Source organism: Erpetoichthys calabaricus, chromosome 2, assembly GCF_900747795.2.
Source record: "Erpetoichthys calabaricus chromosome 2, fErpCal1.3, whole genome shotgun sequence".
NCBI classification, from domain to species: domain Eukaryota; kingdom Metazoa; phylum Chordata; class Cladistia; order Polypteriformes; family Polypteridae; genus Erpetoichthys; species Erpetoichthys calabaricus.
The window spans coordinates 334,338,202-334,363,454 of NC_041395.2; the positions used below are offsets into that span (position 1 = coordinate 334,338,202).

The window sequence follows — 25,253 nt, forward strand, 5'->3', positions numbered from 1 at the left end:
TTATATAGTGCCTTACATAGTGAGTGTTGTCAGTGTGTTATATAGTGCCTTAAATAGTGATCACTGTGATTCACTATTTTATAGTGCCTTACATAGTGGTCACAGCCAGTCTGTTATATAGTGCCTTACACAATGATTACTATCAGTCTCTATTATATAGTGCCTTACATAGTGGTTACTGTCAGTCTGTTATATAGGGCCTTTCATAATGATCACTTTGATTCACTGGTATATAGTGCCTTACATAATAATCACAGATGGTTTGTGTTATGAATAAAGTTGACTTGACTTGACTTGACTTATGTAGTGCCTTACATAGTGATCATTATCAGTCTATTATATGGTGCCTTACATACTGATCACTGTGATTCATTATTATATAGTGCCTTACATAATGATCACAGCCAGTCTGTGTTATATAGTGCCTTACATATTGGTCACAGCCAGTCTGTTATATAGTGCCTTACATAGTGATTACTGTCAGTCTGTTATATAGTGCCTTACATAGTGAGTGTTATCAGTGTGTTATATAGTACTTTACATAGTGACCACTGTGATTCACAATTATATAGTGCCTTACATGGTGATCACTGTGATTCACTGTTATATAGTGCCTTACATAGTGAGTGTTGTTAGTGTGTTATATATAGTGCCTTAAATAGTGACAACTGTGATTCACTATTATATAGTGTCTTACATGGTGATCACAGCCAGTCTGTGTTATATAGTGCCTTACATATTGGTCACAGCCAGTCTGTTATATAGTGCCTTACATAGTGATTACTGTCAGTCTGTTATATAGTGCCTTACATAGTGAGTGTTATCAGTGTGTTTTATAGTACTTTACATAGTGACCACTGTAATTCACAATTATATAGTGTCTTACATGGTGATCACTGTGATTCACTGTTATATAGTGCCTTACATAGTGATTACTGTCAGTCTGTTATATAGTGCCTTACATAGTGAGTGTTGTCAGTGTGTTATATAGTGCCTTAAATAGTGATCACTGTGATTCACTATTTTATAGTGCCTTACATAGTGATCACAGCCAGTTTGTGCTATAAAGTGCCTTACATGGTGATCACTGTGATTCACTGTTATACAGTGCCTTACATAGTGATTACTGTCAGTCTGTTACATAGTATCTTACATAGTGAGTGTTACCAGTGTGTTATATAGTACAGTACTTTACATAGTGACCACTGTGATTCACAATTATATAGTGCCTTACATGGTGATCACTGTGATTCACTGTTATATAGTGCCTTACATAGTGAGTGTTGTCAGTGTGTTATATAGTGCCTTAAATAGTGATCACTGTCAGTCTGTTATATAGTGCCTTACATAGTGATTACTGTCAGTCTGTTACATAGTGTCTTACATAGTGATCACTGTGATTCACTATTATATACAGTAGTGCCTTACATGGTGATCACTATCAGTCTGTTATATAGTGCCTTACATGATGAGTGCTATCAGTTTGTTATATATTGCCTTACATACACATACATTCCGCTAATTTCTATTATAAAGGAGAACCATGAATTGTGTGGTATCACGGTAGCCCACTAATTATCTGTGTGGGGTCTGCTTGCTCTCCTGTTGCCTGGGTGGGTTTTTCTCTCAAATCCCCAACGATTTTAAATTGGCCTGAGGTGTGCACGCGTGTACCCCATGAGAGACTGGTGTCCCCCGACCAGGCGTTGCTCCTGTCCTGTGCATGTTGTGGTTGAGACAGGCTTTGGCCCTCAACTTTCATGGACTAAGCACATTTGGAAGATGAATGAATTGCTCATTTGTGGTGGTGGTTGATAGGAAAGACGCTATATAACAGGAACGACTAAAAGTAAAACAGCTGGGGTAAGTGTCAGTCCTGAGCCTTGATGGACTAAATGAGTTTAAAAGATGAGTAGATTGATACTCTGTGGTAGTGCGTACAATGAAAGGCGCTATATAGAGGTGATGGTGGGTACTGTTAATGGCACTGTATAACATAAAGAGCAGAAAATATAATTCCTTCAGTGCTTGACCCTAATGGATTAATAAGTGAGTTTTGGAAGCTGAGTGGATTTGTGCTTTGTGGTATTGCTGGCTATGGAAGGCACTATATAAAGTTAAGAATATAGAATAAAATTACTGGGATGGGCTTTGCCCCTCAACTCTAATGGACTAAAAAAATAGTTTGGGGTAGTGGTTACTGTGAAAGCTGCTATAAAATATTTTAAAGAGAACTGTGTTTGGACTTAGTGACTTTGGCAGATGAATGGATTGATGCTTTGTGATGGCTGTTGCTATGAAAGGTGCTATATAACTTAAAGAATATAAAGTGAAGTGCCTGACCCTGATGGGCTTAATGAGTTTAGATAGATAGATAGATAGATAGATAGATAGATAGATAGATAGATAGATAGATAGATAGATAGATAGATAGATAGATAGATAGATAGATAGATAGATACTTTATTAATCCCAATGGGAAATTCACATTCTTCAGCAGCAGCATACTGATACAATAAATAATATAAAATTAAAGAATGATAATAATACAGGTGAAAAACAGACAATAACTTTGTATAATGTTAAATGTTAACGTTTACTCCCCAGGTGGAATTAAAGAGTCGCATAGTTTGGGGGAGGAACGATCTCCTCAATCTGTCAGTGGAGCAGGACAGTGACAGCAGTCTGTCGCTGAAGCTGCTCCTCTGTCTGGAGATGATACTATTTAGTGGATGCAGTGGATTCTCCATGATTGATAGGAGTCTGCTCAGCGCCCTTCGCTCTGCCACAGATGTTAAACTGTCCAGCTCCATGCCAACAATAGAGCTTGCCTTCCTCACCAGTTTGTCCAGGCGTGAGGCGTCTTTCCTCTTTATGCTGCCTCCCCAGCACACCACTGCGTAGAAGAGGGCGCTCGCCACAACTGTCTGATAGAACATCTGCAGCATCTTATTGCAGATGTTGAAGGTCGCCAGCCTTCTAAGGTAGTATAACCGGCTCTGTCCTTTCTTACACAGAGCATCAGTATTGGCAGTCCAGTCTAATTTATCATCCAGCTGCACTCCCAGATATTTATAGGTCTGCACCATCTGCACACAGTCACCTCTGATGATCACGGGGTCCATGAGGTGTCTGGGCCTCCTAAAATCCACCACCAGCTCCTTGGTTTTGCTGGCGTTCATTTGTAGGTGGTTTGAGTCGCACCATTTAACAAAGTCCTTGATTAGGTCCCTATACTCCTCCTCCAGCCCACTCCTGATGCAGCCCACGATAGCAGTGTCATCAGCGAACTTTTGCACATGGCAGGACTCCGAGTTGTATTGGAAGTCCGATGTATATAGGCTGAACAGGACCGGAGAAAGTACAGTCCCTTGTGGCGCTCCTGTGTTGCTGACCACAATGTCAGACGTGCAGTTCCCAAGACGCACATACTGAGGTCTGTCTTTAAGATAGTCCATGATCCATGCCACTAGGTATGAATCTAATCCCATCTCTGTCAGCTTGTCCCTAAGGAGCAGAGGTTGGATTGTGTTGAAGGCGCTAGAGAAGTCTAGAAACATAATTCTTACAGCACCACTGCCTCTGTCCAACTGGGAGAGGGATCGGTGTAGCATATAGATGATGGCAACCTCCGCTCCCACCTTCTCCTGATATGCAAACTGCAGAGGGTCAAGGGCGTGTTGAACCTGTGGCCTAAGGTGGTGAAGCAGCAGCCTCTCCATGGTGTTCATCACATGTGATGTCAGAGCAACAGGCCGGAAGTCATTCAGCTCACTAGGACGTGATATCTTTGGGACTGGGGTGATACAAGATGTTTTCCAAAGCCTCGGGACTCTCCCCTGTTCCAGGCTCAGGTTGAAGATGCGCTGTAGAGGACCCCCCAGCTCCGATGCACAGACCTTCAGCAGTCGTGGCGATACTCCATCTGGACCCGCTGCTTTGCTGGCATGAAGTCTCCTCAGCTCTCTGCTCACCTGCGCTGTTGTAATTATGGGTGCGGATGTCTCTCCTATGCTGGTATCAGCAGAAGGATGTGTGGAGGGTGCAGTACTCCGAGGTGAGAGTGAGAGTGGGTTAGGGTGGTCAAACCTGTTAAAGAAGTTGTTCATTTGGTTTGCTCTCACCACGTCTCTCTGGATGGTGGTACCCCACTTCGAGCTGCAGCCAGTGATGATCTTCATCCCATCCCACACTTCCTTCATGCTGTTATTCTGCACCTTCTGCTCCAGCTTTTTCCTGTGCTGCTCCTTCGCTGCCCTGAGCTGGACTCGGAGTTCCTTCTGCACGCGCTTGAGCTCATGCTGATCACCGTCTTTAAAAGCCCTTTTCTTCTGGTTCAAAAGGCCCTTGATGTTTGAGTTTGGAAACCTCAATGGATTTATACTATGAAAGGCACTATATAAAGCGAAGGATATGAAATAAAATGGCAGAGCCAGGCGTTTGGCCCTCAACTAGAATAAACTAAAGGAGTCTGGAAAGTGAATGGACTGAAACGTTGCTGTGAAAGGCGCTATAAAGAGTAAAGTGTTTAAAACAAAATGGCCAGGATAGGCTTTGGCCATCAACTCTAACACTCTAAGTTAGTTAGTGCTTTAATACTTTGTGGTCGTGCTTACCATGAGAGGCACTATATAAAGTTAAGAATACAATACAATACAATACAATTTATTTTTGTATAGCCCAAAATCACACAAGAAGTGCCGCAGTGGGCTTTAACAGGCCCTGTCTCTTGACAGCCCCCCAGCCTTGACTCTCTAAGAAGACAAAGAAAAACTCCCAAAAAAACCTAGTAGGGAAAAAAATGGAAGAAACCTCAGGAAAGGCAATTTGGAGAGAGAGAGAGAGAGAGAGAGAGAGAGAGAGAGAGAGAGAGAGAGAGAGAGAGAGAGAGAGAGAGAGAGAGAGAGAGAGAGAGAGAGAGAGAGAGAGAGAGAGAGAGAGAGAGAGAGAGAGAGAGAGAGAGAGAGAGAGAGAGAGAGAGAGAGAGAGAGAGAGAGAGAGAGAGAGAGAGAGAGAGAGAGAGAGAGAGAGAGAGAGAGAGAGAGAGACCTCTTTCCAGGTAGGTTCGTGCAGAGGGGGTCAATACAATACACAGAAGATGACACAAGTAATCCTCAATATAACATAATATTAAAATAGCAATATTACAAGTACAGAGCAGAATTCAACAGTAGATGATATCCCATAATAGGATTTGGATTTGTTCAGAGTCCTGGAGACCTCAGCCATCAAGCTGCCTCCCCCATTTGGCCATTCCACAGCTGAACAGCGCTGGGCCAGCCAATCCGATGAAAGGAAACCTCTACCTGACAATTTCTGTGATCCTCCATCAGAGCTGACTTTATCTTTACAACTTGGCAGGTGGGCCGTGGCACCAAGTGCCACAGTTGAGTACTGAGAAGAGAAACAGAATAGGTGAGGGTTAGTATCCAATTCTAGCTATCATGTTACTTTTGTTTTAGTGCTAATGACTAACAACAGAGATGCAGTCTGTACAGTTAATCAGCAGCTCTAGTCAGGGTGTGCTAAACTGAAGTCGTGAGTCTTCAGCAGGGATTTAAAAGCTGAGACCGAAGGGGCATCTCTTATAGTAGCAGGCAGACCATTCCACAGTTTAGGGGGTCCTGTAACTAAAAGCTCGACCTCCCACTGTTATTTTATTAACCCTTGGAATTATAAGAAGACCGGCATCTTGAGATCTTAATGTGCACTCTGGTTTGTAAGTCATGATAAGTTCAGACAAGTAAGCCGGACCTCGGCCATTTAAGGCTTTATATGTTAAAAGGAGGATTTTGAAATCTGCCCTAAACTTAACCGGGAGCCAGTGTAAGGATTTAAGAACTGGAGTTATGTGTTCGTATTTTCTTGTTCTTGTAATAATTCTTGTAGCAGCATTTTGGATTAACTGGAGGCTGTAAAGAGAACAGTTTGATCATCCAGTGAACACCGCATTGCAGTAGTCAATCCTACTAGAAATAAAGGCATGAATTAATTTCTCTGAATCCTGCTTATTTAGAAAGCGCCTTAATTTCCCAACATTTTTAAATTGGAAGAAACATGTTTTGGACAACTTTGTAATGTAAAATGGCTAGGACCCTTGCGAATTAAGTGAGCTTGGCATATGAATGGAAGAATACTGTGTGATAGCTGCTTGCTGTGAAAGGCACTATATACTGATTATAAAAGAACATAGGTTTGGACATTGTCTGAATAATAAATAGAGGATTGAATGAAAATTGTTCTGTGTGGAACAGGGGTCAAAACTACCCCCCCCCCCCCGAGGGTGTTACTAAAGGATGCTGGGAATTGTGGTCTTTAACAAGTAAAGAGACGCACTGTTACTGCGTTTAAATGGGAGAATGGGAAATGAAAATGGCAGCTTTTGTACACCACGTCAACCAGGTGCCACCTTCCTGCCTGTCTGTCATGTTATTGTCAGCTGAGGGCAGAAGGGGTGTGTGGTGCCAGTGCAGAGCCTCAGAGTTATTAAAGCCACAGGCATCCCTCCATCGTATTTGTGCCCAACTGTGTTTAATCAGTCATATCAGCATCAGGCACAAGCCAGGACTGAATGCCAGTCTATGCCAGGGCACACTCACAATGATGCCAGTCAGCCTGACACACGTCTTTAGGGATGTGGGACGCAAACTGGAGTACCTGAAGTCAAACCACCTCAGGGCGATCCACGGAGAGCACGTCGACTCCACACACACAATGAGCGGGTGGGGGGACAAGTGGAACATGGAGCCGCAGAGCTAAACACTGTGCCACCATGTCACCCTCAGCAGGTTTGAGTGTATAATAATTTCCTGCTTGCATTTCACCCGTGCCATCAGTTTTGACAATGTCATCCAATGACCCCCCCCCCGCCCGCCAATGAACTTGAATCATAAAATAATAATGCAATTTAAATTCGGCCATTTCCTTCTTGTCATTGTCACCCTCCACATCTCGTGATTTTGGCAGGCAGCTGCATTCCTTTCCATGTCATTGACTTTGCCTTAAGTGACCCAGAAAGCCAAAACTCGGTGGGCTGCAGTTGGAGCTTTATGCCAGGGACCTCCGTGTCTAATCAGATGGCTAGGGATTTGAGAGGAAGGTGGCATCAAGTCCAACACTCGTCCACTGCTGAGGACTGCCAGCTTCATGGGTACATTATATAGTTCTTGATAAAAATTAAATTAAATCATAACATATACATAGTAAGAGAAGTCACAGACAATCAGGAAGTGCTGGAGCAACCTGTATACTGTAATTCAAACAAATACGGGTTATAAATGCGTTAAGAAGTGAAAAAAGAAAAAGAAAAATCCTTGCAGACGTGAGTCTCACTGGTGACTGCTCCAAGATGGTGGAACTTCTGGTGATAAGGACTGCTGGCAGGAAGAGGCGGGTCTAAGTGGGCGGGCACTGGCAGTGATGTCAAGGGTGGTAAAGCCGTCAGTCTTCCAGTCTGCAGAAGGAGGAATAGATAAGGTGCTGGTAAACAGCGCCACCCTGTGTTCTGGTGGGAAATTACCATCAGTCCGTGTCTTTAAGCTGTCCCCAATGTGCACACATGTGACAATATTTATATATATGAATATATATGTGTGTGTGTGTGTGTGTGTGTGTGTGTGTGTGCGCGTGTGTGTGTATATATATATATATATATATATATATATATATATATATATATATATCACATATATATATTGTGATGGACGGACGGCAGCTCAACCTGGTCAACACATCCAGGACACTAGATGGAGATGGAGACTTCCCTGCAGCTTAAAGGTGCCCCGGATTCCCACAGGGCACCATGGGAGATGGAGCTCGGCTTCACAGCCCTGCTGGATGCTGTGGGTGCCGCCGTGTGACGCTGCAGGGAGACGCAGGGATTTTTATTTCCCATATAGCCCGGAGGTACTCCCTAATCACGGGAACGGAAGAACAGAAGTACTTCCGGGCTGAAGGAAAAATACAAGTCTTCATCTGACCCGGAAGTGCTATTGAATCACATGGACAGAAGGACAGGAGCGCTTCCGGGTCAAGAACTATATAAAGGACTGGTAGAGACCCAGCAAGCAGAACCGGATGTTGGAGGGAGTGTGTCGGAGCTGCTGGGAGGAGAGGAGGAAAGAAATTGTTGTATTGAGTATTGGTTTATTGTATATGGTGGTGGAGGTGCTTTGGGGCACTGTAAAGAAGAAAATTAAATTATTTTTTAGTGCTTTTAAACCTGTGTCGGCATCTGTCTGTTGGGTTTCACGGGGCAACAACACCCTCAAGGGTCCACATATTGACTCATATATATATATATATATATATATATATATATATATATATATATATATATATATATATATATATATATATATATATATATATATAGTGGGAAACAGCCCGGACACAGACAGACAGACATCGTTTTAAAGTCCAAAACACGTTTCTTTACAATTATAAAAGTGCACAACCCAGTGCAGCAGCGCCAATCACCCCACAAGTCCAGGCCAACACACAATGCCTTTCCTCTCTTCAGGCCGCCTCTTTCCTCTCCCAGACCTCGTCCTCTTCCACCCGACTCCAGCCCTGAATGAAGGGAGGTGGCCACTTTTATTGTCCCCCGGATGTGCTCCAGGTGTGCTCCGGCAATCTTCCACCGACACACCCCAGTGTGGCGGAAGTGCCGGCTGTATCCCTGGAAGCACTCCGGGTGTCCCTGCTCCTCTTCCCCCCAGCACTTCCTGGTGTGGCGGAAGTGCTGAGGTCCAGGGCTCTCCAGGCATCAAAGCTCTGTACCCGTGGCCCCTACAACAACCAGGGTGGTCGCCCTCTCGTAGTCTGGAGGAGGCGTGAGCCCTCCTCCGGTCCTCTTTGGGCGTCCCAGCTGGGTATCTTCCCCAGCCGCGTGTCACAATATAAATACTGTATAGATATATACTGTATATACACATATACATATATATATATATATATATATATATATATATATATATATATACACAAATATATATACAGTATATACAGTATATACATATATACACATATATATATATATATATATATATACACAAATATATATACAGTATATACAGTATATATATATATATATATATATATATATATATATACAAATATATATTGTGGATTATGACCCGGACACAGACAGACGGAGAGCATTTTAAATTCCACCACACGTTTATTATACACTACTATTTACACTTATCGTGAGCACAACCCAGTGCCTCTGCACCAATCTCCCCTTCAGTCCTTGGCCACACAACACAATGCCTTCAGTCTCTCTGGTCCGCCTACACTCCTCTCCTCCAAGCTTCGTCCTACTCCTCCCGACTCTTGCCATTGACTGGAGGGAGGCGGCCCTTTTTATACACCCCCAGATGGACTCCAGGTGCATCCTGAGGAGCTTCTGTAGCAACACCCCTGTGTGGCGGAAGCTCTGGCGGTATATCCGGAAGTCCTCTGGGTGTCCACAATCCTCTTCCCCCCAGCACTTCCGGGTGTGGCGGAAGTGCTGAGGTCCAGGGCTCCCAAGGCATCAGAGCATCCCCTGGTGGTGACCACGGGCCCCTACAGGGTATAGCTTGCATGTTCTGTACCCGTGGCCCCCAAGGCAACCAGGGCGGACGCCCCCTCGTGTTCTGGAGGAGGCACAAGCCCTCCTCCGGTCCTCCTGGGCATCCCGGCCGGGCATGAACCCCAGCCGGGTGCCACAATATATAATATATATATATTGTCACAAAAGCCACAAAGAGCCATAGCAAGTTTTGGGGCAACCACCCGTATATTTTGTTTCCTGGCCGCAAATTGACGTTTCAGTGATAGCACTGCTGTGCACAAAACCGAGTCTAAAATAGAACTGAGGGAATAGGGAAAAAGTGGAGGCTTTTAAAGGGGAAGACAGGAAGTGAGGTCAAAGGGGTCGGGCTCATGAGGGTTCTTCACAGGGGCCGGAGCCGGCAAGGTCTTCTTCCATAGGCTCAGTCCCGGAAGTGACGTCACGATGGCCAGGTGGAATCTCTCGTGAATGGTCTGCAGGAAAGGGAGATAAAGAGTCAGTGCACTCTGCCACATCCCGGTATGATTCAGAATTGCCCTTACTCAAGCCCTTTAGCTGCCTCCCATGCGCAGGGGGCCTGCAGGGGGCACAACAGCCACCCAAACCTGACACAGACAGACACCAGGCACAAGTTTCAAGCAGAGGACACATTTATTTTATTTTAGTAGGGAAGCGCTTTGCTTTCATCCCCCACAGTAGCCCAGTACAATACAGTATTAATCAACACGGTACTTTCTTTGCCTCTTAGTTAGCTTCTGTCTCTCTTTCTGTCTGTCTCTCTCAGGGCCCTGGCCGTCCACAACAATATAAATTAATCACGTATCTTAAAATTGTTTTTTATTCCTAAGCTTTCAATTCCCACCAGGATTAAACGTACAGGAACCCAAGGCAATATACAGCAAATAAGGATGGGAGGGTAGTTGGTATATATGGTAGCCGAGAGAGGACGTGCAGTATCGTTATTTTTTTAAATTGTTTCCTCGAGATAATGGATTAATTTTATCGAGATCTCGATAATACAAAAGATCTTGTTTTCTCGAAATTATGAAATAATTGTATCTAATGTTTAATGTTTAGCTTATTGAAGCCACGTCCTGTTTGAATCAGCAGAAGAGCAGAACTGTATTGATCAGCGCCTCACATTTTTGTTCAATCAAGGACTGACGCAGGCTGAAATATGTTTATGCCTTAGTTTAGAAAATAATAACGTTAGTGTCCGTCATTTAAGAAGACGGTTAGCAAGGCTTCAGTTGTATAGGCGAGCCTGATGCCAGGAGCAAAGGTAAAGTTTTGTTTTCTCGAGATCGCAATAAAATTATTCCATTATCTCGAGAAAACAAAGTTCATTTTCTTGAGATTTTGATAAAATTAGTCTGTTATCTCGAGTAGACATTTAAAAAAAATAACGATATTGCACGTCCTCTCTTGGCTTCCACAGTATGGAAGGTGAGAGAGGACGTGCAATATTGTTATTTTTTTTATTTGTTTTCTCGAGATAATGGGTGTATGTGTGTGTGTGTGTGTATATATATATATATATATATATATATATATATATATATATATATATTTTTTTTTTTTCTTGTTCATTCTTTATAGTGTCTAATAACAGAATGAAAGGCACTATATAATATTAATGTATATTATGTGTGTTCTGTAGTATGATACACTTTTATATACTGTATATATTACACTTTTAAACCTTCTATCCAAGCAAGCATTGGGCGCAAGGCAGGAACAATGCCTGGACAACTCCATGCAAGGAAGGATGACAGGCTTGAACCCTCCTTGTTGTGAGGCAGCAGTGCTACTACTGTGCCCCCATATATATATATATATATATATATATATATATACAGTGGTGTGAAAAACTATTTGCCCCCTTCCTGATTTCTTATTCTTTTGCATGTTTGTCACACAAAATGTTTCTGATCATCAAACACATTTAACCATTAGTCAAATATAACACAAGTAAACACAAAATGCAGTTTGTAAATGGTGGTTTTTATTATTTAGGGAGAAAAAAAAATCCAAACCTACATGGCCCTGTGTGAAAAAGTAATTGCCCCCTGAACCTAATAATTGGTTGGGCCACCCTTAGCAGCAATAACTGCAATCAAGCGTTTGCGATAACTTGCAATGAGTCTTTTACAGCGCTCTGGAGGAATTTTGGCCCACTCATCTTTGCAAAATTGTTGTAATTCAGCTTTATTTGAGGGTTTTCTAGCATGAACCACCTTTTTAAGGTCATGCCATAGCATCTCAATTGGATTCAGGTCAGGACTTTGACTAGGACACTCCAAAGTCTTCATTTTGTTTTTCTTCAGCCATTCAGAGGTGGATTTGCTGGTGTGTTTTGGGTCATTGTACTGTTGCAGCACCCAAGATCGCTTCAGCTTGAGTTGACGAACAGATGGCCGGACATTCTCCTTCAGGATTTTTTGGTAGACAGTAGAATTCATGGTTCCATCTATCACAGCAAGCCTTCCAGGTCCTGAAGCAGCAAAACAACCCCAGACCATCACACTACCACCACCATATTTTACTGTTGGTATGATGTTCTTTTTCTGAAATGCTGTGTTCCTTTTACGCCAGATGTAACGGGACATTTGCCTTCCAAAAAGTTCAACTTTTGACTCATCAGTCCACAAGGTATTTTCCCAAAAGTCTTGGCAATCATTGAGATGTTTCTTAGCAAAATTGAGACGAGCCCTAATGTTCTTTTTGCTTAACAGTGGTTTGCGTCTTGGAAATCTGCCATGCAGGCCGTTTTTGCCCAGTCTCTTTCTTATGGTGGAGTCGTGAACACTGACCTTAATTGAGGCAAATGAGGCCTGCAATTCTTTAGACGTTGTCCTGGGGTCTTTTGTGACCTCTCGGATGAGTCGTCTCTGCGCTCTTGGGGTAATTTTGGTCGGCCGGCCACTCCTGGGAAGGTTCACCACTGTTCCATGTTTTTGCCATTTGTGGATAATGGCTCTCACTGTGGTTCGCTGGAGTCCCAAAGCTTTAGAAATGGCTTTATAACCTTTACCAGACTGATAGATCTCAATTACTTCTGTTCTCATTTGTTCCTGAATTTCTTTGGATCTTGGCATGATGTCTAGCTTTTGAGGTGCTTTTGGTCTACTTCTCTGTGTCAGGCAGCTCCTATTTAAGTGATTTCTTGATTGAAACAGGTGTGGCAGTAATCAGGCCTGGGGGTGGCTACGGAAATTGAACTCAGGTGTGATACACCACAGTTAGGTTATTTTTTAACAAGGGGGCAATTACTTTTTCACACAGGGCCATGTAGGTTTGGATTTTTTTTCTCCCTAAATAATAAACACCACCATTTACAAACTGCATTTTGTGTTTACTTGTGTTATATTTGACTAATGGTTAAATGTGTTTGATGATCAGAAACATTTTGTGTGACAAACATGCAAAAGAATAAGAAATCAGGAAGGGGGCAAATAGTTTTTCACACCACTGTATATATGTATATATATATATATATATATATATATATATATATATATATATATATATATATATATATATATATATACTGTTTATATATCTCCTCTTCTCCTCATTAAGTCATGTCATCGTGTCCCATGGTTTCTCCTGTCAGTGCTATGCTGATGATACACAGTTATATCTGCCATGCCCTCTGGAGGGACCCCAAGGTATCGCCTGGAATCTGCATGTGTCTCACTGATGTTGCAACCTGCATGACAGAAGACCATCTCCAGCTCAACCTGGTAAAGATGGACCTCCCTGTTATCCCTGCTCTTCTGCCTATTCAGTACCTCATCATTATCGCTAACACACACCAAATCGGAACACAGCCTTGGGGTGGTGTTTGGTGACCACCTATCCTTCACTGAGCCTGTTGCAATGGCCTCTCTTTTTTGTAGATTCCCACTATACAACATCCACAAGGTCAGGCCGTATCTGACAGAGTATGCAGCACAACTCCTGGTCCAGGCTTTGGTCCTGTCACATCTGGACTACTGCAACTCCCTGCTGTGCCACCAACCCACTGCAGTTTGAATTATCTGGTCTGGTGTTCCACTAGCCGAGGCAGGCGCACGTCACTTCTCTCTTCAGATCATTACATTGGCCCACTGTAGCAGCACACATTACGTTCAAATCCTTGATGCTTGAGTGCGGTGGGTCTGCGGGGTCTGCACCAATAGCTGTGGAGACACTTGTGAGGTCCTCTGCTCCTTCTTGACCACTCAGGTTTGCTGAAGAACAATGCCTGGTGATGCCATCTCTACGTGGTATTTCATCTCAGTGCAGACTCTTTTCATGTGTAGCTCCTAGCTGGTGGGACGAGCTGCCCACCTCCATTCCAACTTCTGACTTTCAAAACGTTTGAAGACTCTCATGTTTGGTGGATTTCTAGCCGTTAGGTTTTTGTACCCAAAGAATTATAACCTAGCATTATGTAACACTAATACCATATATACTGTATGTATATGAAATGCAATATGATAATGTACTGTATGATTGATGTAATTAATGTTCCATTTCTGAGGTCCTTTGTGCTCATCAGACCCAAATCAGCTGTTAACCCTGAGTGTCCCTTTGTGTCACAGGTGAAGAGTGAGGGTCCGAAGCTGGTGCCCTTCTTCAAGACCACGTGTGTTTACTTTGTCCTGTGGCTGCCAACGTCCACCCCATCGTGGTTCAGCGCCCTCATCAAGTGTCTGCCCATCTTCTGCCTGTGGATCTTCCTGCTGGCTCACGGGATCAGCTTTCTTCATGCCCACCCCAGTGCCCGCCGGATCCTGGCTGGTCTAATCTTCTCTTTACTGGGTGATGCCTTCCTGATCTGGCAAGAGCAAGGCTACTTCATTCATGGTGAGTTGGGGGTTTCTGAGGCAGGGAGAAGCTGTGAGAGGTTAGAAACAAAACTAAATGAGGGGAAGGGTGGGGGGCATCTGGTCTTTTCTTCTCTTCTAGCTGTTCACATTGGCATAGGAGGAGATCGTCTTGATTGATACTTGGGTTGAACATGCCACAATCAGCTCTATGCAATGCTTTATGCATGTAGGACTCTAATAATCGGTGCCTGCCATCCCCATGATGACCTGGCACGGGCTGGCATGTGCTTGGGAATAAAGTTTCTCTAATCTGCAGGGTCATTTTAAAGGCCCTCTTTCATTAACCACTTATTCTTTTTTAAAACCATGCCCATTTGTAAGTCCAAAATCTCATCAGTTTGAATCTAAATGTTTTTCGTGCACATGGATTGACAGTTCTGAATACAGAAGACCAAATCTTTGAGGCCACATGCCACCTTGGTCACCTGGCATCTTTCTTCATTTCCCTGATTGCAAACTGAATTCTGCTGACCTTGAACTGGCCTGACTAACTTTTGTTGTCTTCTGACAGCCCAATATGTGCCACCATGTGTGGCAGAAGGTGCTGATGTCCTCAGTTGAGGATGTTAGCACCTTAGTGATTAAAATACCTTTTCGCCTCCCATGGATGAATGTGACAGGATAATAAAGTAGTGAAGGGCTTCAGATGGCAAAGTGTGGCATTCAGTAATACTGTATATGTGCTTCTGGCAGTCGGAGAACCAGGAGACAAAGTTAGGTCAGGGGGTGCTATACTGAAAAAGAGTCACCGAGTGCCATCTGGATGAAACGTACACTCAGCCTGAATGGGTCTCAGATAACGGGAACTGTCAGGCAAGCAACTGAGCCACACGTGGGGGGAGTGTGGTGCCCATGAGGGGGTTGGGGGGGCATGAAAGAGAAGCTTAGCACATTATCACATATTGTATACAGTGTGTGTGTGTGTATGTGTGTGTCATGTTCTTCTTCTTTCGGTTGCTCCCGTTAGGGGTCGCGACAGCGGATCATCTTCTTCCATATCTACATCTTGTTCTGTTACCCCCATCACCTGCATGTCCTTTCTCACCACATCCATAAAACTCCTCTTAGTCCTTCCTCTTTTCCTCTTCCCTGTCAGCTCTATCCTTAACATCCTTCTCCCAATATACTCGGCATCTCTCCTCTGCACATGTCCAAGCCAACACAATCTCGCCTCTCTGACTTTGTCTCCTAACCGTCCAACTTGAGCTGACCCTCTAATGTCCTCATTTCTAATCCTATCCATCCTCGTCACACCCAATGCAAATCTTAGCATCTTTAACTCTGCCACCTCCAGCTCTGTCTCCTGCTTTCTGGTCAGTGCCACCGTCTCCAACTCCTATAACATAGCTGGTCTCACTACCGTCCTGTAGACCTTCCCTTTCACTCTTGCTGATACCCGTCTGTCACAAATCACTCCTGACACCATTCTCCACCCATTCCACCCTGCCTGCACTCTCTTTTTCACCTCTCTTCCACAATCCCCATTACTCTTTACTGTTGATCCCATGTATTTAAACTCAACTCTACTACCTCATTCTCACGATTCCACTGACCTCTCTCTCATTCACACTCATGTATTCTGTCTTGGTGGTCCTACTGACCTTCATTCCTCTCCTCTCCTCTCTGGAGCATATCTCCACCTCTCCAGGGTTTCCTCAACCTGCTCCCTAATATCGCTACAGATCACAGTGTCATCAGCAAACATCACAGTCCACGGGGACTCCTATCTAATCTCGTCTGTCAACCTGTTGTAAAAAGGAATCGACTGGACACACTTAAAAAAGGTTTGGGGCAGCCACTCGTATATTACAGTATTCCTGGCTGCAAAAGGTTTTTAAATAGCACAGAGATGTTCTCAGTATGGAGTCCAAAACAGAACTGTCGAGGGTTTGTAAAGATGGTGGTTTTAAGGGACCAGACAGGAAGTGACGTAAGGGAACCGAAAGTGATGTTCTTCAGATGTCAGATTGGGTGCCGGAAGTGATATTCTTCTGGGCAGCAGAACCGGAAGTGACGTCATCTGCTCTGAATCAGACAGGTTTTCCCACGGCTGGTCTGTAGAGATAACAGGAGAAGGTTTAGTGCACCCTGCCACCCCCTGGCCTAGCGTGGAATTACCTTTGCTTTGTCCATACAAAGTCCTCCTAGTCGCACATGTGGGACACTGTCCATCACTATTGCAAATAAGAAAGGGCTTAGAGCCGATCCCTGATGTAATCCCACCTCCGTCACTCCTACTGCAGACCTCATCACTGTCTCCCTTCCCTTGTACATATCCTGTACAACTCTTACGTACTTCTCTGCCACTCCCGACTTCCTCATACAATACCACAGCTCCTCTCGAGGCACCCTGTCATACAGGCTTTCTCTAAGTCCACTTCTTCTGGCCTTCTCTAAACTTCTCCATCAACACCCTCAGAGCAAACATCACATCTGTGGTGCTCTTTCTTGGCATGAAACCATCCTGCTGCTCACTGATCATCACCTCCCTTCTTAACTGAGCTTCCACTACTCTTTCCCATAACTTCATGCTGTGGCTCATCAGTGTTATCCCTCTGTAGTTACTACGGCTCTGTACATCCCCCTTATTCTTAAAAATCATCTAACTGAAGTTAATTACGTCAGATATGGTTAGGGTTGCCAGAGTAGAAAATTAGAAATACGGGACACTCTTAAAATCTCTCTCTCTATTACTATATATATAAATTTATACACACCCAGACCAATATATTATATAAAAGTAGAGACATCAGTTAAAAACATAAAGCAAAGGATTTGAATGAGTTATGAGGAAAACAAAAGTAAAATCAGTTGAAAATTATTTAATACAAGCTAAAAAAAATTATGTAAAAGTGAAATCATTTGAAAATATTTATTTAATACAGACAACAGAGAAATATTATTATTATTTAATACGGGCAGTTAGAAAAAAAGTGGGCCGTGACTTTGTCGACCCCGTATGTCACAATGCTGATACAGAACTGCACAGCAGCGCGACTGGAGAGCAAAACGGTAAGAGTGTCGCTGTCCTCAGCCAACCATAGCCGCTGATCAAGTTGCAAACAGGCAGCAGACACTCGTTTCCTCGTTACATTTGGGTTATTTTCATCAAGAGAATCTGAGAAAAGAAAGTATAATCTTTATATATAATCTTCATTTGGATCTTGATCTTTGTTTGTCCGCAAATTCACTGCCTTGTGTGGTGTTCCTGCTGTGTTCAGTAGAGGGCAGTAGTGATGGAGGAGGAGAGGAAGTGATGGGGAGGATCGTTGGATGAGGTTGGAGTGTGGTGATTAAAGAGGATTGAACTAAAGGAGACTACGTGCTGTTTGTACTGGCTGAATACACAACACCTTGGTTGTTACTTTTCTTTACAAACACTGTCGATAGCACTCTTTGTGTTTAGATCTGGCGTCGACACCTGCTTCGTTGTTGAGACTGTGTTTTTTTGTGTTTCTATCGACCGTCGTTGGCAGCATTTCGTCCAAATCGAATGTTCACCCACTTCTTGGAGTCGGCAGTCAGAGTATATAAGTTGGATTTACTTCTGTGATTTTCCATCAGTCGATGTTTGGAGTTCAAGAAAGAAGCATTGGTTCTTCCTTACTCTTTGGATTGTCACAAAACAACCTGCGAGATTGGAGAAAGGTTCAGAAGAGATCGTGAGAGGAAACGACAGCGTCGTGAAAATGAGACGGACTGTGAACGGAGAGAAGCAGAAATGCTCCTCCACCACCACATAATTACTATTCGAACAGTGATTCTGAGTAGGCTGTTCCTATCGAATCAATGTCCAAGGGTTTTGTTTTGTAATTTTGTTTCCCTTATAAAAAAATCATAATGCTGTGCGACAAAGGGCCCAGTTCACGACTGGCAGCCGCGTTTAAACAGGGAGCCCTTCACAGACAACTTTAACACACGCAACGTAGTTGGGCGCACATGGCTAGTTACTTATAAAGTTACAACTAAGTAACGTAAGAAGGTAGTAAAATATATTTTTATTACAAAATTTGAACAAAATACGGGACATTTGGGTGTCCCTGAAGGGTCAGTATGGGACAGGGGTCAAACTTATCAAATATGGGACATGTCCCGTATATATAGGATGTCTGGCAACCCTAGGTATGGTAAGTAACAACAGAGGAACCATAGAGAGCATCCTGAGCAACTGCATCACTGTCTGGTTTGGAATTTGCACGGTCAGGGATCGCAAAACCCTACAGCAGATAGTGAAGACAGCTGAGAAGATCACCGGCGTCTCTCTTCCCTCCATCATGGATATTTACACCACACGCTGCATCCGCAAAGCCACCAGCATTGTGAATGATCCAACACACCCTTCACATTCACTGTTTACATGCCTGCCATTGAGGAAAAAGGTACTGAAGTATTTGGGCCCTCACCACCAGAATGTGTAACAGCTTCTTCCACCAAGCAGTCAGACTCCTGAGCACTCATGGACCAGACTGATATCTGACATATGTGTTCTGTTTTGCACATGTTTGCACATTTGGCTCACATGCACCTTGTTATATATTATGTGTGTTTATGTTATGTGTCGTGGATTCTTCGTTGTCCTGTGTTTTATGTAGCACCATGGTCCTGGAGGAACGTTGTTTCATCTCACTGTATGCTGTACTACTGTATATGGATGAAATGACAATAAATACTCTTGAACTTGAACTTGGTCCTGAAGCTCTTCATTTCAAGCTCATGAGGTGCTGCAGCCTCTCCCAGCAGCATCAGTTATAAGGCAGGGATCCACCCTGTATAGGATGGCAAGGCGCACTCCTTCAACCCAGTCACACACGTCTCTGGGATGTGAGAGAAAAGTGGACGCCTCCCAAAACCTCTTTATTTATTTAAAAGTAGCTGTCCCCCATGGCTCTGCCCACATACTAGTGAAACAGGACAAATTTTAAAAATCAATAAAAAAAAAATTTAATTTGTATTAAGAAGAATTTATATTGATAGCTTTCGTATCCGAGGGCCTCTTGATATGCAATATTTTTGGTTTTGCTGTCAGGGGCGAGGACATACAGGTTTCTTCGGGAACTAATCTGGGAGAAAGTGATGTAAACCTGACCATGCAAGGAACACGGTGAGCTAAGATCAACCCCTGCCAACGTGAGTGTCTGTCCCTGGGTGATGTTAATTGATAATGCAAAGCAAAGCTTCACTGAGAACTGCAATCTTTTGAATTGAAAGAGCATGTCTGTCGCGATTAGAGGAATGTGAGAGATTAAAACCCTCTCGCCAATGCCACATCAGACCGATTCGAACGGAGGCTGGCGCATTAGTGAGGAGGGCCCTGCCCGCTTCCCCCTCCCCTCGGCCTACAGCCTCTCTTTCAGATTTGCGTGATTTAATTTCTGCCGCAAGCGAACTATGATACTTAGGGCAATGAGAGAAGTTGCAAAATCAACCGGAATGTAAAATTAAGCAAAGCAAACTATAGATAAAAACCCGATCTAAATCTGCTAAGTAGTTCTCTCGTGAAAAGCGGACGGTCGGACAGACAGACAGATGTTGGATTATATATATATATATATATATATATATATATATATATATATATATATATATATACTAGCCAACCCGCGGCGTAGCATACGCCACATAATTATGTATTGATGAGTGAACACCTCCTGAAAGACACAGTTGTCCAAATGGGGTGGGTTTGAGGATACGACTGTAGGTGAATGAAAAGATGGAACTCTGGAGAGGGCAACATACAATTGTCCATGACTGACAATTGGAGGACCACCGTCGCACGCTCATTCAGCGATTCACATCCGCAACAAGCAAGCTGTTTTACACGATGCATACAGCGATTCACATCCGCGACAAACAACGATTTTTCTTAGATGGTCCTGTCGCGTCCACCCTCGCACTCGAAGCATACTCACTGTCTGGTCTTGTGCCCGCTCGCAAGAGCAACTCACAGAGACCCGCCCACCAACTGTAAGACCATGGGATACCTCTCGCAAACTGTTTTACACGCTCATTCAGCGTTTCACATCCGCGACAAACAAACTGTTTTACACGCTGCATACAGCGATTCACATCCATGACAAGCAAACAGTTTTACACGCCGCATACAACATTTCACATCGAAGCATACACACTGCCTGGTCATGTGCCCGGTCGCAAGAGCAACTCACGGAGACCCGCCCACCAACTCTAAGACCATGGGATACCTCTCGCAAACTGTTTTACATGCTGCATACAGCGATTCACATCCGCGACAAACAAACTGTTTTACACGCCGCATACAACGATTCACATCTGCGACAAACATGCTTCTTCTTAGATGGTCCTGCCACGTCCACCCTCGTTCTTGAAGCATACACACTGCCTGGTCATGTGCCCACTTGCAAGAGCAACTCATGGAGACCCACCCACCAACTTTAAGACCATGGCGTGTAAAACAGTTTGCGATGGTGGACACGGTCGTGCGTCATAACCGAAAAGAATAATGAAAAGTCAACGTGGCTCAGAGGTGCATGTGGAGTGTAGCAGAGATGAATGCGAATGACGTCCTGTTTTGTGAGTTGCTGCGTCCGAGTTGGTGGGCGTGGCTCTGCGAGTTGTTGTTGTATCCAATGGTCTTAGAGTTGGTGGGCGTGGCTCCGTCCTGCGTGCTTCCATGGGTGTCTTGCTTGTGCTGGCGGCTGCTTAGTGAATTATATATATAGATATATACTCGCAGTCCCCAGCGGCTCTACCTGCGTAGTAGTGAAACAGGACTAACTTGAAAAATCAGTAAACAAAAAGGTATCGCTAGCTAAGCAGAGGCAAGATACACTCTAAAATGCAGAGATAGACCAACTCTCCACTCCTGATGTCACGCTTCCCCTTCTCCTCAGCCCCCAGCCTCTGTCTCGGATTAGCGCTAATATATCTCTCCTGCAAGCGAACTATGAGTCTTAGTGCGATGAGAGAAGTCGCAAAATCATCCAGAATGTTCAAGCAAATTCTAGAAAAAAACCCAATCTAAATCCGTTAAGTAGTTCTCTGGCTCACTAGCTAGCTAAGCGGAAGTAAGAAAAGCCCCGATACTTGTCACGTGAGTAAGGAGGCCCTGCCCACCTCCCCTCGGCCCGCTGCGTCTCTCTTGGATTTGTGCAAATAAATTGGTACCGTAAGTGAACTATGATACTTAGAGCAATGAGAGAAGTCGCAGAATCAGCTGTAATGTTCAAGCAAATTCTAGAAAAAAACCCGTTCTCTCATGAAAAGTGGACCGACATACAGAGAGGCGTTGGATTTTTATATATATATATACAGTGGAACCTCGGTTTGCAAGCATAATTCGTTCCGGAAACATGCTCGTAGTCCAAAGCACTCGCATATCAACTTTGATAAAGTGAATTTCCCCATAATAAATAATGGAAACTCAGATGGTTTGTTCCACAACCCAAAACTATTCATATAAAAATGATTAATACAAAATATAAAGTAAAAATACATAAAACAAATTAACTTGCACAGTTTCTAAACTCTTGTGGGATTGCACCCAACGGGACGACACGCAGATGAGCGTCCCAAAGCAATCACAGTCTCCCAACGCTGTAGCAGATCACTGTGAAAGCGAATCCGAAAAGATCGCCGACATGCTATAAGTGCCTGCCGTCGATGGGTGATACAAGGAACATTATAAATGTGCAGGGCCCTGCCTGACTGCTGTGTCTGTGTATAAATAACGGCGCTGTTGCTGTTTCAAGCTGAATAATGCTTGTTTTGCTAAAGTACTGAGACTCAGCTTCGTGTTTTAGGGTGCAAGACGGGGACTCGCACGTCACAGCACACATGCGCGCGTGCGAGCACACATACACACACACACACACACACAAGTGCGCGCGCACACACACACAGTCACAATGCTAATGCTGTATAGTAAACACTATACGCTCGTACGGATGTTGACTATATGAGTGAGGCACACCAACTCAGACGGAGAATAGGAGACAATTGCCCACAATCCCGCAGTGAGAGAGAGAGAAGAACCATCAGCTCAGTTGTGATCACATGACGCTCAGCAGACAAACTACTTGTACTGCAAGACCTCGCTCGTTTATCAAGTGAAAATGTATTACAAATTTTTGCTCGTCTTGCAAAACACTTGTAAACCAAGTTACTCGCAAACCGAGGTTCCACTGTATATATATATATATATATATATATATATATATATATATATATATATATATATATATATACAGTGCATCCGGAAAGTATTCACAGCACTTCATCACTTTTTCCACCTTTTGTTATGTTACAGCCTTATTCCAAAATGGATTAAATTCATTTTTTTCCTCAGAATTCTACACACAACACCCCATAATGACAACATGAAAAAAGTTTGCTTGAGGTTTTTGCAAATTTATTAAAAATAAAAAAACTTAGAAATCCCATGTACATAAGTATTCACAGCCAGCTCAATACTTTGTCGATGCACCTTTGGCAGCAATTCCAGCCTCAAGTCTTGTTGAATATGATGCCACAAGCTTGGCACAACTATCCTTGGCCAGTTTCGCCCATTCCTCTTTGCAGCACCTCTCAAGCTCCATCAGGTTGGATGGGAAGCGTCGGTGCACAGCCATTTTAAGATCTCTCCAGAGATGTTCAATCTGATTGAAGTCTGGGCTCTGGATGGGCCACTCAAGGACATTCACAGAGATGTCCAGAAGCCACTCCTTTGATATCTTGGCTGTGTGCTTAGGGTCGTTGTCCTAATGAAAGATGAACCGTCGCCCCAGTCTGAGGTCAAGAGCACTCTGGAGCAGGTTTTCATCCAGGATGTCTCTGTACATTGCTGCAGTCATCTTTCCCTTTATCCTGACTAGTCTCCCAGTCCCTGCCGCTGAAAAACATCCCCACAGCATAATGCTGCCACCACCATGCTTCATTGTAGGGATGGTATTGGCCTGGTGATGAGCGGTGCCTGGTTTCCTCCAAACATGACGCCTGGCATTCACACCAAAGAGTCCAATCTTTGTCTCATCAGACCAGAAAATTTTCTTTCTCATGGTCTGAGAGTCCTTCAGGTGCCTTTTGGCAAACTCCAGGCGGGCTGCCATGTGCCTTTTACTAAGGAGTGGCTTCCGTCTGGCCACTCTACCATACAGGCCTGATTGGTAGATTGCTGCAGAGATGGTTGTCCTTCTGGAAGGTTCTCCTCTCTCCACAGAGGACCTCTGGAGCTCTGACAGAGTGACCATCGGGTTCTTGGTCACCTCCCTGACTAAGGCCCTTCTCCCCCATCTCTCAGTTTAGATGGCCGGCCAGCTCTAGTAAGAGTCCTGGTGGTTTCAAACTTCTTCCACTTACGGATGATGGAGGCCACTGTGCTCATTGGGACCTTCAAAGCAGCAGAAATTTTTCTGTAACCTTCCCCAGATTTGTGCCTCGAGACAATCCTGTCTCGGAGGTCTACAGACATTTCCTTTGACTTCATGCTTGGTTTGTGCTCTGACATGAACTGTCAACTGTGGGACCTTCTATAGACAGGTGTGTGCCGTTCCAAATCCTGTCCAGTCAACTGAATTTACCGCAGGTGGACTCCAATGAAGCTGGAGAAACATCTCAAGGATGATCAGGGGAAACAGGATGGACCTGAGCTCAATTTTGAGCTTTATGGCAAAGGCTGTGAATACTTATGTACATGGGATTTCTCAGTTTTTTTATTTTTAATAAATTTGCAAAAACCTCAAGTAAACTTTTTTCACGTTGTCATTATGGGGTGTTGTGTGTAGAATTCTGAGGGAAAAAGTGAATTTAATCCATTTTGGAATAAGGCTGTAACATAACAAGATGTGGAAAAAGTGATGCGCTAGGAATACTTTGTGGATGCACTGTATATATAGAGATTGTGGTGAGTGGCTGGGGGTGGTACCCAGCCGGGACACCCGGAAGGACCGGAGGAGGGATTACGCCTGCTCCAGACCACGAGGGGGCGATCGCCCTGGTGGCTATGGGAACCATGGGAAAGGAGCATGGAAGCTCAACCCTATAGGGGCCAGTTGTCACCACCAGGGGGCGCCCCGATGCCTGAGGAGCCCTGGCCCTCAGCACTTACGCCACACCCGAAAGAGCTGGGGGGAAGAAGACCAGGGACACCTGGAATGCTTCTGGGTGCACAGCCGGCACTTCCGCCACACCAGGGAGTGCCGGCAGTAGCTCATTGGGACATCCAGGTGTATATAAAAGGGGCCGCCTCCCTCCATTCAATGGCTGGAGTCGGGTGGAAGAGGACGGAGCTCGGAGGAGAGGAGTGGAGGCGGACCAGAAGAGAGAGAGAGGCATTGGAAAGGCTTGGACTAAAGGGTGGTTGGTGCTGGTGCACTGGGTTGTGTGCTGTTTATTTGTGTAATTATGAATAAATGTATGTGTATTTTGGAACCATCGGTGTCCGCTTGTCTGTGTCAGGGCCATATCCCACAAGATATAGATATTTCCATCTCTTCATTTTTCTGTTCCTCCCCCCCCCCCCCCCATTAAGTAAGTCAGTTCAATCTCCACTACTAACTGACTGTGTGACCCCGAGTGAGCCCCTTCACCTGCCTTTGTTGTGTACTGTGCCCACAGAAAAGTGGAAAGGTATTCACTATGCAAAGGCGCTATATAAATGCTCAGATTTTTCCAGTTCATTCTCCGCCACTTTTTCTCCACTGATTGTGTCACCTGCTAGTTCTTCAGAAAGAACAGTTGCGTCGTGTCCGTAGTGTACCCTGGGACGTTGCTTATTCTGCATAAGGCGCTATATGAAAGTGCAGGGTTAGCAGTTCAAACTCCAACAGTATCTTACTGCATGA

General features: G+C 44.1%; 1 protein-coding gene across 2 annotated transcripts in view; it reads left to right on the forward strand.

The window, feature by feature from the left end:
- Window positions 1–25,253, forward strand: part of tmem86a (transmembrane protein 86A) — a 141,352-nt gene that overhangs the window by 52,324 nt on the left and 63,775 nt on the right. For both annotated transcript variants that reach the window (XR_007934194.1, XM_028796046.2), the window contains exon 2: window positions 14,149–14,413. Coding sequence is in view for 1 of the 2 variants with exons in the window: in XM_028796046.2 (XP_028651879.1) it covers window positions 14,149–14,413 (265 nt within the window). In the remaining variant the exon portion in view is untranslated. The remainder of the gene's footprint in view (window positions 1–14,148; window positions 14,414–25,253) is intronic.